Source organism: Acanthochromis polyacanthus, chromosome 11 (genome assembly GCF_021347895.1).
Source record: "Acanthochromis polyacanthus isolate Apoly-LR-REF ecotype Palm Island chromosome 11, KAUST_Apoly_ChrSc, whole genome shotgun sequence".
NCBI classification, from domain to species: domain Eukaryota; kingdom Metazoa; phylum Chordata; class Actinopteri; family Pomacentridae; genus Acanthochromis; species Acanthochromis polyacanthus.
This window is the reverse complement of record NC_067123.1, coordinates 2,035,252-2,048,160: the sequence shown is the minus strand read 5'-3', so window position 1 is coordinate 2,048,160 and position 12,909 is coordinate 2,035,252. Positions and strand designations below refer to the sequence as shown.

Here is a 12,909-nt window from a genome sequence, read left to right as displayed (position 1 = left end):
TCTGTGATCATCTGGAAATCTGATCAATCAACTGATCGATCAGCTGACAGAGACGCTGCTCAGTTATTGATCCGGATCTGTTGATGGTTCTGATCAGCTGGAAACTTTCAAATGAATTCAACTGAGTAAAATTAAATTTGATCAAATTAAAATAAAATGAACTGAGTAAAATAAAATTAGATTAATTAAAATTAAAATAAAATAAACTGAGAAAAAATACATTTGATTAAATTAAATCAAAAGAAAATTAACTAAGTAAAATAAAATTAGATTAATTAAAATAAAAATTAAGCTGAATAAAATGCATTTGATTAAATTAAATTAAAATAAATTGAGTAAAAATAAATTTCATTAACTGAAATAAAATAATTAAAATTAGTAAAATTTTATTTGATTAAAATAAAATAAAATAAAATTCAACTGGTTAAACTAAACTAAATAAAATAAAACATAAAAATAAAATACAATGAAATAAAATTTAGTTTAGGGTCTTTATATAGTTATTAGGCGATGATAAACAAAATAAAATGTTTTTAAATTAAAGAAATTTAAAAATAATTAGACAAAACTAAATTAAAGTAAACTAAGAAAAATAAAATAAAAATAAGGTAAAGTAAACAAAACTAAATCAAACTGAACTAAGTGAAATAAAATAAAGTAAAAATAACTTGAATAAAATTAAATTGTTTTTTGTAATTTTGATGTTTTCAATTTTATATTTTTACAACATTTTTTAACATGTTTTTCTGCCACTTTTTTAATGTTTAAAATCATGTTAGTACTGAAAAAAAACACTATAGAAATGATCTAAAATATGACATCATTAAGGCCAGATGTGTAGATTAATGAGAAACGTTTGGAGCAAAAATTTAGACTTTTGTGAATAAAACCCAACAGATCAGCTCCAGTTTTACTGTCTGTTCTTTATTCTAGTCTCTGGTTTTGTTCTTTATTCTAGCCTCTGGTTTTAATGTCTGTTTTTTATTCTAGTCTCTGGTTTTGTTCTTTATTCTAGCCTCTTATGTAGCGTCTCCGTCCACGTTTCCGTCGTCACTGAGCTCCAGGAACGTTCAGAGAATGAGTCATTATCAGATTTATCCTCCAGCTGCCGGTCGGTCGGAGCTTCAGCACCAACAGCTGATCAAACTCTGCCAACTGCTGGAGGGTGGAGAGACTCTGAATGTGAGCAATGTGACCGAGTGGACATGAGGCCTCCGTTAGTCAGATACTTATCACATGTTCCAGAGGAGAAGACCTGATCTACGCCCTCAGACACACAATAGAAACTCTATTTATGAAGGCTGATCCTTTCACTGCTCTTCAACGTTCAGTCAGGATCAGTTTGATTCTGGACAGAATTTACTAAAAACAGTCAAAGTGAAAACAGATTTCTGCAAAGTAACACCAGAAAATCACAGATATAAAGTAAGGGACTGAACTCAGAGCAGCAGGTTGGGTCTAGAAGTCACCAGTTAAAGAAATAAAGCTGATCTGAGGTCAGTGATTGGAGGATAAATACACCATGAAGACTGAAGAACTAAGAAACTCTGAGGAAAGGTTGTAGAAAAGCATCAGTCAGGACGATACAAGAACATTTAAAGTTCCTGAAGATCTCCTGGAGTCCAGTTAAATCCATCATGAAGAAATGGAAGGAAGATGGAACATGAATAGATCTGACTAGAGCAGGACGTCCTCAAGACCTGAGAGACTAGAGAGGGAGGCCACCAAGACTCTATGACTCCTCTGAAAGAGACTAGAGAGGGAGGCCATTAAATGCACATTTTCCAAATTTAATTTTAGAATGAAAATTGGACGTGGAGAAAATTTAAACGTCTTCAAGAACCTAAAGCAGAAATCAAACATGGAGCCACAGTGTAGTCATGGAAACGGTTTATTTCAGGATGAACTCCATCAGCTGCAGATTTTTCTTCCTCCTGCTGTCGATAAAAACACCAACTGCAGCAGCTGGAGGGAAATCCAGACTCTTAGCTCCACACAGTTGTTCTGAAACTGACGCTCAACGATGGGGAGTTTTTTCTTCTGTCTGCTGGGGGGTCAGACGGTCTTCCAGGATCCAGACGGTCTTCCAGGATCCAGACGGTCTTCCAGGAGGATCATTACCTTTATGCCTCTGTGTTTTTATGGAGCTTTTCTAAGCGTCTTGTTCAGCTGCAGACGAGTTCAGACATGAAGCTGCAGCAGTAAAGTTAGACTGAAGCAGCTGATCTGCTCTGACAACGGACCCTGACTGCTTTTAGCGTTGTAGATTTTTAAAAAAACATGACTTTAAACTCTCCAAATTGACTTTAAACTGTCCAAAATGACTTTAAACTGTCCAAAATGACTTTAAACTGTCCAAAATGACTTTAAACTGTTCAAATTGACTTTAAACTGTTCAAATTGACTTTAAACATGTCTGAAATTAAATAAAGTTTGTGCAGATTTGCTCAAAACTGTGAAAGATAACAATAATGAGCAATTATTAGCTATAGAAACAGAAAAAGTTCAATATGTTTCACTCTAAGATGGTCTAGTGTCTCCATAAAGTTCCTGTTAGTGTTTGTATCTATGGATGGATGTTTCTACTAAAATCCAGTCTTTGGTCCACAATTCTCCAACCTTTGAGGTTCTAACATCAGTAGGAAGTGATGTGAGGAAAGTTTGACCAGACAAGGTTCCAGATTTTAGATGTTTAGACTAAATGTTGATGTGGACTCATTGGTAGGAACCAGAACCTGGAGTTCATAGAGGTCTAGATGTTGGTGTTCGTGGAGGTCTAGATGTTCATAGAGGTCTAGATGTTCATAGAGGTCTAGGTGTTCATGGAGGTCTAGGTGTTCATAGAGGTCTAGATGTTCATAGAGGTCTAGATGTTCATAGAGGTCTAGATGTTGGTGTTCGTGGAGGTCTAGATGTTCATAGAGGTCTAGATGTTCATAGAGGTCTAGGTGTTCATGGAGGTCTAGGTGTTCATAGAGGTCTAGATGTTCATAGAGGTCTAGATGTTCATAGAGGTCTAGGTGTTCACAGAGGTCTAGATGTTCATAGAGGTCTAGATGTTCATAGAGGTCTAGGTGTTCATAGAGGTCTAGATGTTCATAGAGGTCTAGATGTTCATAGAGGTCTAGGTGTTCATAGAGGTCTAGATGTTCATAGAGGTCTAGATGTTCATAGAGGTCTAGGTGTTCATGGAGGTCTAGATGTTCATAGAGGTCTAGACTTTCATAGAGGTCTAGATGTTCATAGAGGTCTAGATGTTCATAGAGGTCTAGACTTTCATAGAGGTCCAGGTGTTCATGGAGGTCTAGATGTTCATAGAGGTCTAGATGTTCATAGAGGTCTAGGTGTTCATGGAGGTCTAGATGTTCATAGAGGTCTAGACTTTCATAGAGGTCTAGGTGTTCATAGAGGTCTAGACTTTCATAGAGGTCTAGGTGTTCATAGAGGTCTAGATGTTCATAGAGGTCTAGGTGTTCATAGAGGTCTAGATGTTGGTGTTCATAACAAGTATTTCACTGCCAGTAATTGCTTCATGTAGTTTCTAGTATGTGACAATAAAACTCTTGAATCTTGAATCATAGAGGTCTAGATATTAATAGAGGTCCAGATGTTAAAGTTTGACCAGACAAGTCTTGCTCAGTTTGTCCAAAATGACTCAAAATTGTCGAAAAATTTGATTTTTTTTAAATCTAAAAAATATTGTACTATTTTTCATTTTCAAGGCCATAATCTTCAGCTTTTATTACAGTTTTAAAGGGTTTATTATCTCGAGTTCCAGGAGTTTTTAAAATCAGACCTGAAGTTCTATCTTGTTCTGATGCTGGTGTTGCTCTTTTAAACATCTTTATCAGTGTTTTCTCCTGTCTAACACAGTGTATGGTTGTTGTTCTCTAAAGCAGCTCATAACTCGGTGTTTAGAGGTTCTACAGAAATAAAGTTTATTCTTCTGATGATTAAACGTTGAGCTGCTGGAAGCTTCAAGCCGGTAACCAGACTCTGGAATCGTTGTAAAAGAACGACTGTTTGGACTGAAGCTGAGGATCATAGAAACCTGCAAAGACACAAAACTCAACTTAACACTTCAATAATTATTAATAAGAGCAACTACAAAACTCTCTAAGGATTTATGGTGGGTAAAAACATGGAGAATTAAATTTCACCCACATAAATGCAGGCACAGAAAACAAAAGAGGAAAAGCTTTGACTCAGATTGACTTTTATAATCACTGTTGATTTATCTATTGATTATTTACTGGATTCATTAATTAGTTGTTTGGTCCATGAAATGTCAGAAACTGGTGCAAGTCCAGGATGACAAATTTTGTCCAAATATCTTTAGTTTACTGTCATAGAGGAGGACAGAAACCACAAAACATTCACATTTTAGGGGCAACAATCCACCCGTCCATCCTCCCTTCACTGTTGTCAATGAAAATCAGTCTTAAAATGTAAGACAAATGTAAAAAGAACATTTTGTTTCTCCAAAAATAATCACTTTACTGACATAGAAGAGGGAAGAAATCAGAAAATATTCACATTTAAAGAGTAGCAATCAGAGAAATTAGACTTTTTTCAATATTATGTAAACAAATACTCATTAATTGATTATCGAAACAATTGTCCAGTAATTTAGTCGTGTTCATTGATTAATGATAATTTAGAAATTATTTAGAGGTTATTGTGCTGTGGTGTTACTGGTTCTACTGGTTCTACTGGTCCGGTTCACTGGAGCTCAGACTGGATGGATGTGGAACCTGGACTAGGATCAGTTTGACTTCTCTGCGCTGTAATTATTAAAAGTAAAAAATCCATTTTTTCTGTTTTAAACTCATAATTATTCTGTTAGATATCACATAATCCTGACTGTAGACGACTAAAGTTGGGATATAAATATTTCTATCAGCCCATCAGGTCCCAATCTCTGTGTTAATTGAAGATACAGGCCTTGTGAAAGTATTCGGCCCCCTTGAACTTTTCAACCTTTCGCCACATTTCAGGCTTCAAACATAAAAATATAAAATTGTAATTTTTTGTCAAGAATCAACAACAAGTGGGACACAATCGTGAAGTGGAACGAAATTTATTGGATATTTTATACTTTTTTAACAAATAAAAAACTGAAAAGTGGGGCGTGCAATATTATTGGGCCCCTTTACTTTCAGTGCAGCAAACTCACTCCAGAAGTTCAGTGAGGATCTCTGAATGATCCAATGTTGTCCTAAATGACTGATGATGATAAATAGAATCCACCTGTGTGTAATCAAGTCTCCGTATAAATGCACCTGCTCTGTGATAGTCTCAGGGTTCTGTTTAAAGTGCAGAGAGCATCATGAAGACCAAGGAACACACCAGGCAGGTCCCAGATACTGTTGTGGAGAAGTTTAAAGCCGGATTTGGATACAAAAAGATTTCCCAAGCTTTAAACATCTCAAGGAGCACTGTGCAAGCAATCATATTGAAATGGAAGGAGTATCAGACCACTGCAAATCTACCAAGACCCGGCCGTCCCTCTAAACTTTCACCTGGAACAAGGAGAAGACTGATCAGAGATGCAGCCAAGAGGCCCATGATCACTCTGGATGAACTGCAGAGATCTACAGCTGAGGTGGGAGAGTCTGTCCATAGGACAACAATCAGTCGTACACTGCACAAATCTGGCCTTTATGGAAGAGTGGCAAGAAGAAAGCCATTTCTCAAAGATATCCATAAAAAGTCTGGTTTGAAGTTTGCCACAAGCCACCTGGGAGACACAGCAAACATGTGGAAGAAGGTGCTCTGGTCAGATGAAACCAAAATCCAACTTTTTGGCCACAATGCAAAACCATATGTTTGGCGTAAAAGCAACACAGCTCATCACCCTGAACACACCATCCCCACTGTCAAACATGGTGGTGGCAGCCTCATGGTTTGGGCCTGCTTTTCTTCAGCAGGGACAGGGAAGATGGTTAAAACTGATGGGAAGATGAATGGAGCCAAATACAGGAGCATTCTGGAAGAAAACCTGTTGGAGTCTGCAAAAGACCTGAGACTGGGACGGAGATTTGTCTTCCAACAGGACAATGATCCAAAACATAAAGCCAAATCTACAATGGAATGGTTCACAAATAAACGTATCCAGGTGTTAGAATGGCCAAGTCAAAGTCCAGACCTGAATCCAATGGAGAATCTGTGGGCAGAGCTGAAGACTGCTGTTCACAAACGCTCTCCATCCAACCTCACTGAGCTCCAGCTGTTTTACAAGGAAGAATGGGCAAGAATTTCAGTCTCTGGATGTGCAAAACTGATAGAGACATACCCCAAGAGACTTGCAGCTGTAATTGCAGCAAAAGGTGGCGCTACAAAGTATTAATGCAAGGGGGCCGAATAATATTGGACGCCCCACTTTTCAGGTTTTTATTTGAAAAAAAAGTTTAAAATATCCAATAAATTTAGTTCCACTTCATGATTGTGTCCCACTTGTTGATTATTGACAAAAAATTAAAATTTTATATCTTTATGTTTGAAGCCTGAAATGTGGTGAAAGGTTGAAAAGTTCAAGGGGGCCGAATACTTTCACAAGGCACTGTATTTGAGATATTATTTAGTGTATTTTCTCTACCTGGTCCTGGGATCATCTCAGCTCCAGAGGTTTGAGGTATTCGCTGGGTTCTGGATGCGAATGCCGCCGTTGGCCTCAAACGTTTGGATGTTGGCTTATGATCCCTGATGTCGTACTGACCTGGTCCTGGTGGAGGGGGGTCCTTAGGAACCACCAGAGGAGGAGCTGATAAGGCCAGGTAATGCCTCCTCCTTTAAACACAGCCAACCTTTAATGAGGATAAAAACCCTGGAGACACAGATGTTCAGTGTTAACTCACGGCAGGACGGTTCTCTTGACCGGAGCCTGATGAGGGCTGTAGGCTCCTGGTCCTGGTCCTCCTTTGTCCACGGCAGCAGAACTCCTCTGGGTTTTAGATCTAAACGGCGATAGAAGAGCTCTGGAGCCGCTCTGGATCAGACTGCTGCTCACCTCATAGCGGCCTTCAGGAGGTTCAGGACGGAAGATTAGACAAAGGAGAGAGAATAAATCTCAAACTTTAACCCTGGTGTCATCCTGCAGGGCAAAAGTGACCCGTTCTAAAGTTTGAAAATGTTTTAAAAAAAAAGTTTGTTTTCACAGTGAAACGTCTGATGTCCACATTTTCAACATTTTTGGGAAATCTTTGAACATCTTTGGTTGAAAAAAGAAATGTGAAAAATGTTTCTTAAGAACATTCACAAAAAATCAGCCAAAATCCAGTGAAATTCGCTGGATTTTGGTTGATTTTTTCTGAATATTTGTATTTGTATTTTTTATTACAAGAATTTTCTTGATAAACTTACACATTTTTTTCAAAGTAAAACTTTTAAGGAATTTTCTTCCTGAAGGTTTTTGCAAATTTTCAGAAATTTGGGGATTTTTTTTTTTAATTTTTGGATTTTTTTCAGACAAGGAAACAATATTTTTTTGGTGCCTGTAAATGAAGACAACAGGAGGGTTAAATAGAGAAATGTTCTCTACCTGGTGACGGAACGTTCCTGTTTGGGAAGGTCGAGTCTCGAGATGTTTTTGAGAGGAAAGATGACGTTCCAGCAACTGAGGAGAACCTCACCGTGTTTACAGAACCCACCTGGACACACAGAAGAACCAGCATCAACTGTAAAATAGAAAAAATGAAAATCCAGCAAACAAAGCAAAGGTGACAGAAAAATAAAACAAAAACACATTATTATCTGATGAAAAGAACTAATTCATAATTGTAGAAACACAGATTTCTCTATCTGACCCTCCCGTTGTCCTCATTACTGGTTTAGATCAAATTTTACAGTCACATGCTTGTGTTGTACGTCGCTTTGGACAAAAGCGTCTGCTAAATTAAATTGTAGAATTGTACAAAGAACAGACTAATATTTATTAAAATACAGACTTTTTATGTGAACATTATGACCTGTTGTGCCACACCTCTTTGTTGTTCTTTGTTTTATTCTTTTTATTGATATTTTTATTGTATAGTTTTAAATTATTGTTGTCGAGTTTTATGTCTTTGTAAAGTGTCCTTGAGTTCCTTGAAAGGCACTTTAAAAAATGTATTATTATTATTATTGTTATGGATAATAATAATAATAAGAAGAAGAAGAAGAATAAGAATAAAAATAAGAATATTGTTCAACATGCAATTATTATTGATTTTACTTCAATAATAATAAAAAAATTACTCTTTTCTAACTGTAAAACAACAGTTGGGAAAAAATAAAAAATAACCATTTTAAAATCTTTAATATATATATATATATATATATATATATATATATACACACGTGGACAAAATTGTTGGTACCCCTCAGTTAAAGAAGGAAAAACCCACAATTCTCACTGAAATCACTTGAAACTCACAAAAGTAACAATAAATAAAAATTTATTGAAAATTAAATAATCAAAAACAGCCATTACTTTTGAATTGTTGATTAACATAATTATTTAAAAAAACAAACTAATGAAACAGGCCTGGACAAAAATGATGGTACCTCTATAAAAGATTGAAAACTATTTGACCAGAGTGACATGATTAACTCAGGTGTGTCATTTAATTGATGTCACAGGTGTTTCCAAACTCATAATCAGTCAGTCTGCCTATTTAAAGGGAGACAAGTAGTCACCCTGCTGTTTGGTGAAAAGGTGTGTACCACACTGAACATGGACAACAGAAAGCGAAGGAGAGAATTGTCCCAGGACATCCGAAAAAAAATGATAGACAAACATCTTAAAGGTAAAGGCTATAAGACCATCTCTAAACAGCTTGAAGTTCCTGTGACAACAGTGGCTCATATTATTCAGAAGTTCAAGACCCACGGGACAGTAGCCAACCTCCCTGGACGTGGCCGCAAGAGGAAAATTGATGACAAATTGAAGAGACGGATCGTTGGAATTGTATCCAAAGAGCCCAGAGCAACCTCCAAAGAAATTAAAGGTGAACTCCAAGGCCAAGGTACATCAGTGTCAGATCGCACCATTCGTCGTTGTTTGAGCCAAAGTGGACTTCATGGGAGACGACCAAGGAGGACACCACTGCTGAAAAAAACTCATAAAAAAGCCAGACTGGAATTTGCAAAAATGCATGTTGACAAGCCACAAAGCTTCTGGGAGAATGTCCTTTGGACAGATGAGACCAAACTGGAGCTTTTTGGTAAGGCACATCAACTCTATGTTCATAGACTCAAAAACCAAGCATACGAAGAAAAGAACACTGTCCCTACGGTGAAACATGGAGGAGGCTCAGTAATGTTTTGGGGCTGCTTTGCTGCATCTGGCACAGGGTGTCTTGAAAGTGTGCAAGGTACGATGAAATCTGAAGACTATCAAGGCATTCTGGAGAGAAATGTGCTGCCTAGTGTCAGAAAGCTTGGTCTCAGTCGCAGGTCATGGGTCTTCCAACAGGACAACCATCCAAAACACACAGCCAAAAACACCCAAGAATGGCTGAGAGAAAAGCGTTGGACTATTCTAAAGTGGCCTTCTATGAGCCCAGATCTGAATCCCATTGAACATATGTGGAAGGAGCTGAAACATGCCATTTGGAGAAGACACCCATCAAACCTGAGACAACTGGAGCTGTTTGCTCATGAGGAGTGGGCCAAAATACCTGTTGACAGCTGCAGAACGCTCATTGACAAATACAGAAATCGTTTAATTGCAGTGATTGCCTCAAAAGGTTGTGCAACAAAATATTAAGTTATGGGTACCATCATTTTTGTCCAGCCCTATTTCATTAGTTTGTTTTTTTAAATAATTATGTTAATCAACAATTCAAAAGTGATGGCTGATTTTGATTATTTAATTTTCAATAAATTTTTATTTATTGTTACTTTTGTGAGTTTCAAGTGATTTCAGTGAGAATTGTGGGTTTTTCCTTCTTTAACTGAGGGGTACCAACAATTTTGTCCACGTGTGTATATACATATATATATTTCTCTCAAATAATGCAAAATATCTGCAGAATAATAAGATTTTGTAGCAGATTTAATGACGGTAAAACTGTGTAATTTTATGGACAAAATGTTGTAAAAAAACAGATTAATATTTATTAAAATACAGATTTTTTTGCACTTTGTCTGTGAATTTATTTTCTGAATTCTGGATATTTGCTGGAATTTAACAAAACAGGAAAAATGTTTTTTGCCATTATTATAAAGAAAAAAATATTATTGATTTTAAAATGGTGAATTTTTTTTATTTTATTATTTTTTTAAATCACCTAACATTTTTCAATGGTAATAACGGCATTCATCTGTTCTGTAAATATTTTTTTATTATTAAATATTTAATAGAAGATTCAAATACAGTAAAATAGTATAATTTTATGGTCATATGTTGAAAAACATCCATCCATCCTCTATACACCGCTTTATCCTCACTAGGGTCATGGGGGGTGCTGGAGTCTATCCCAGCTGACTCGGGTGAAGACAGAGGACACCCTGGACAGGTCACCAGTCTGTCACAGGGCTACATATACAGACACACAATCACACTCACATTCACACCTACGGACAATTTAGAGTAACCAATTAACCTCAGCATGTTTTTGGACTGTGGGAGGAAGCCGGAGTACCCGGAGAAAACCCACGCATGCACAGGGAGAACATGCAAACTCCATGCAGAAAGATCCCAGGTCCAGGCTGGGATTTGAACCGGGGATCTTCTTGCTGCAAGGCCAAAGTGCTAACCACTATGGCACTGTGCAGCCTGTTGAAAAACAATTAATTGAAATTTGTAAAAAAAAAAAAATTATGTGGACATTATTTACAGGTTTTTTTTTAGGTTAACTGGTAAACCTTTTCACCATTTTATGTGTAATTTCACAAAACAGAATTCTGCTGCAGAACTTCCAGTTAGAAATGATGAAACGTTGATATTTCTCCAGTTGAAGTCGTCAGAGATCAGACCTGCCTCTGTAATCCTCTACCTATATGGTACTGGTTCGGAGCCGGAGTTGGATCTTTGGGACCTTCGATCTGAACGGCGACAGGAAGTCTGAAAACTCTGGAGGCTCCGGCGTTGAAGTCGCTCTTCTTTATCAACGAACTCTGCAGGTTGTATTCGTTCGGTCCGGGGGAGTTTTTCTGAAAGTTTCTGGTCGTCTGGTCAAGAAACAACGAGAGAAAAATGATTTAAGGAAGCACCAGTTAAAGTGTTTTAACTCGTTAACCTCTTTATTATTCCTCCACCAAAGAACACGGTGGAGTTATGTGACGATTTGTCTGTCTGTCTGTCTGTCAGTCCGTCTGTCTGTCAGCAACTTTAGTCAAAAACAGATTTGGATGGAATCTTCAGTGAAGCTCAGAAATGACACAAGGACCAAGTGATTAGATTTTGGCAGTGATACAGCTTATAGTCTGGATGTATGGATTTGATTAAAAAGTGGTTGAAAATTACTCAAAATTTGTCCGAAAGGATTCAAATTTGTCCCAAATGACGAAAAAAATAGTCCAAAAATGACTGAAAAATTGGTCCAAATTGATTCAAAATTTGTCCAAAATGACTAAAAAGTTGTCTACAATAACTAAACATTTTCCAAAATGGCCAAAAAATAGTCAAAAATGATTAAAAAATTGGTCCAAAGTGACTAAGAATTGGTTCAAAATTACTCAAAATTTGTCCAATTTTCCAAAATGGCTTAAAATTTTCCCAGAAGTATTCAAATTTGTCCAAAATGACAAAAAAAAAAATCCAAATTGACCCAGAAATATCTTGAAATCTGTCCAAAATGACTTTAAAATGGAGACCAGACCACTGATCCACAGATTGAGCATCAACAGCGACAGTAATGATTATTGAATATTTAGACTCGATAATGTCATAATGTGAATCCTGACCTTTGATGCAACGAAGCCGCTGGTTCCTTTCTTGGAGAAGGACGGACTGCAGACCTCAGCGCTGGAAACACATCCGTAGCTGCCTGGTCCTGGAGCGTCACTCTGAATCACAGCATCATGTGTTCACGTTGTATTAACAGTTTTTAATGATAATAAGCCTTTATTCATCTCACAGCAGCAAAGACAGTGCAAACATTTTAGGAATAAAGTATAAAATAGACCAAAATATACATTAGCAATAGCTCTGAAATAAAAATAGTGCGTATATCAATGATTTAGTTTTTTACAAAGAGAAAATTCTGATAAAGTCCTTTTATTGCACAGATTATACAGTGATGAAAACAGTTTAAATTTGTACACAATCTCAAATATTATCATGAAATAATTGTGGAAGCATCTTTTTTGTATTTCTAAAGGTGTGCTGCATCATACAGACACAAACAAATACAAATTAATATTATTTTTGTTTATTGTTTACAAGAAAAACAATAACTAAACTAAATTCTACCAAATGCTCAAAATATCTTATTTTTATAGAACAATCGGGATTTTTAAGGATTTGTTTACTAAGAAATTACACTTGAAGACCTCAGAGTGATTCTTAATGCAATATTTCACAAATGTATGAGCTGTCCCAAAACTTTTTCCACCTCTGTATATAAGTAAAAAGACTAATATTTAAAGTTCCTACCAGACAGAGCTGTGAAGGAAACCTCCTGGTCTGAGATAAAAATCCCTTCTTTTCATCATTTATTATCACCACTGTTTGGTATTTAGATGGTATTGAAGGTGAAACAGCTGGAATCTTATCTGTTTAAACATAAAAAACAACCATTAAGTCACATTTTCACCTGTAAATTAAAATATTTTTCAATTTTTACTCACTTTTATTTAATCTTCGGTGCATGTTGCCCATGATTCACATGAAAAACTCGCAGAAAGTAAAGTCAGAGTTAAAAATCTGTATCCTTTTGGATTTCTCGCAGTTGCTATGGTGCTGTGAAAACACCGTGATTCATC

The 12,909-nt window shown here is 36.5% G+C and overlaps 1 protein-coding gene across 2 annotated transcripts; it reads right to left on the bottom strand.

The window, feature by feature from the left end:
* Positions 1 to 3,913: 3,913 nt before the first annotated feature.
* Positions 3,914 to 12,909, bottom strand: stpg1 (sperm-tail PG-rich repeat containing 1). Of its 2 annotated transcripts, XM_051955788.1 has the most exons (7): positions 12,775 to 12,909; positions 12,581 to 12,699; positions 11,890 to 11,991; positions 10,980 to 11,154; positions 7,541 to 7,649; positions 6,858 to 7,020; positions 6,624 to 6,740 (listed from the first exon to the last, which is right to left on the bottom strand). In XM_051955788.1, the coding sequence occupies exons 1-6, from the start codon at positions 12,803 to 12,805 to the stop codon at positions 7,011 to 7,013; spliced, it is 546 nt and encodes a 181-aa protein (XP_051811748.1). In that variant the 5' UTR covers positions 12,806 to 12,909; the 3' UTR covers positions 6,624 to 6,740; positions 6,858 to 7,010. The 2 variants fall into 2 exon arrangements, with proteins under 2 accessions (XP_022072412.2, XP_051811748.1); XM_022216720.2 differs by lacking the exons at positions 10,980 to 11,154; positions 11,890 to 11,991; positions 12,581 to 12,699; positions 12,775 to 12,909 and adding an exon at positions 3,914 to 4,051 and having other exon boundaries at positions 6,599 to 6,789; positions 7,541 to 8,129.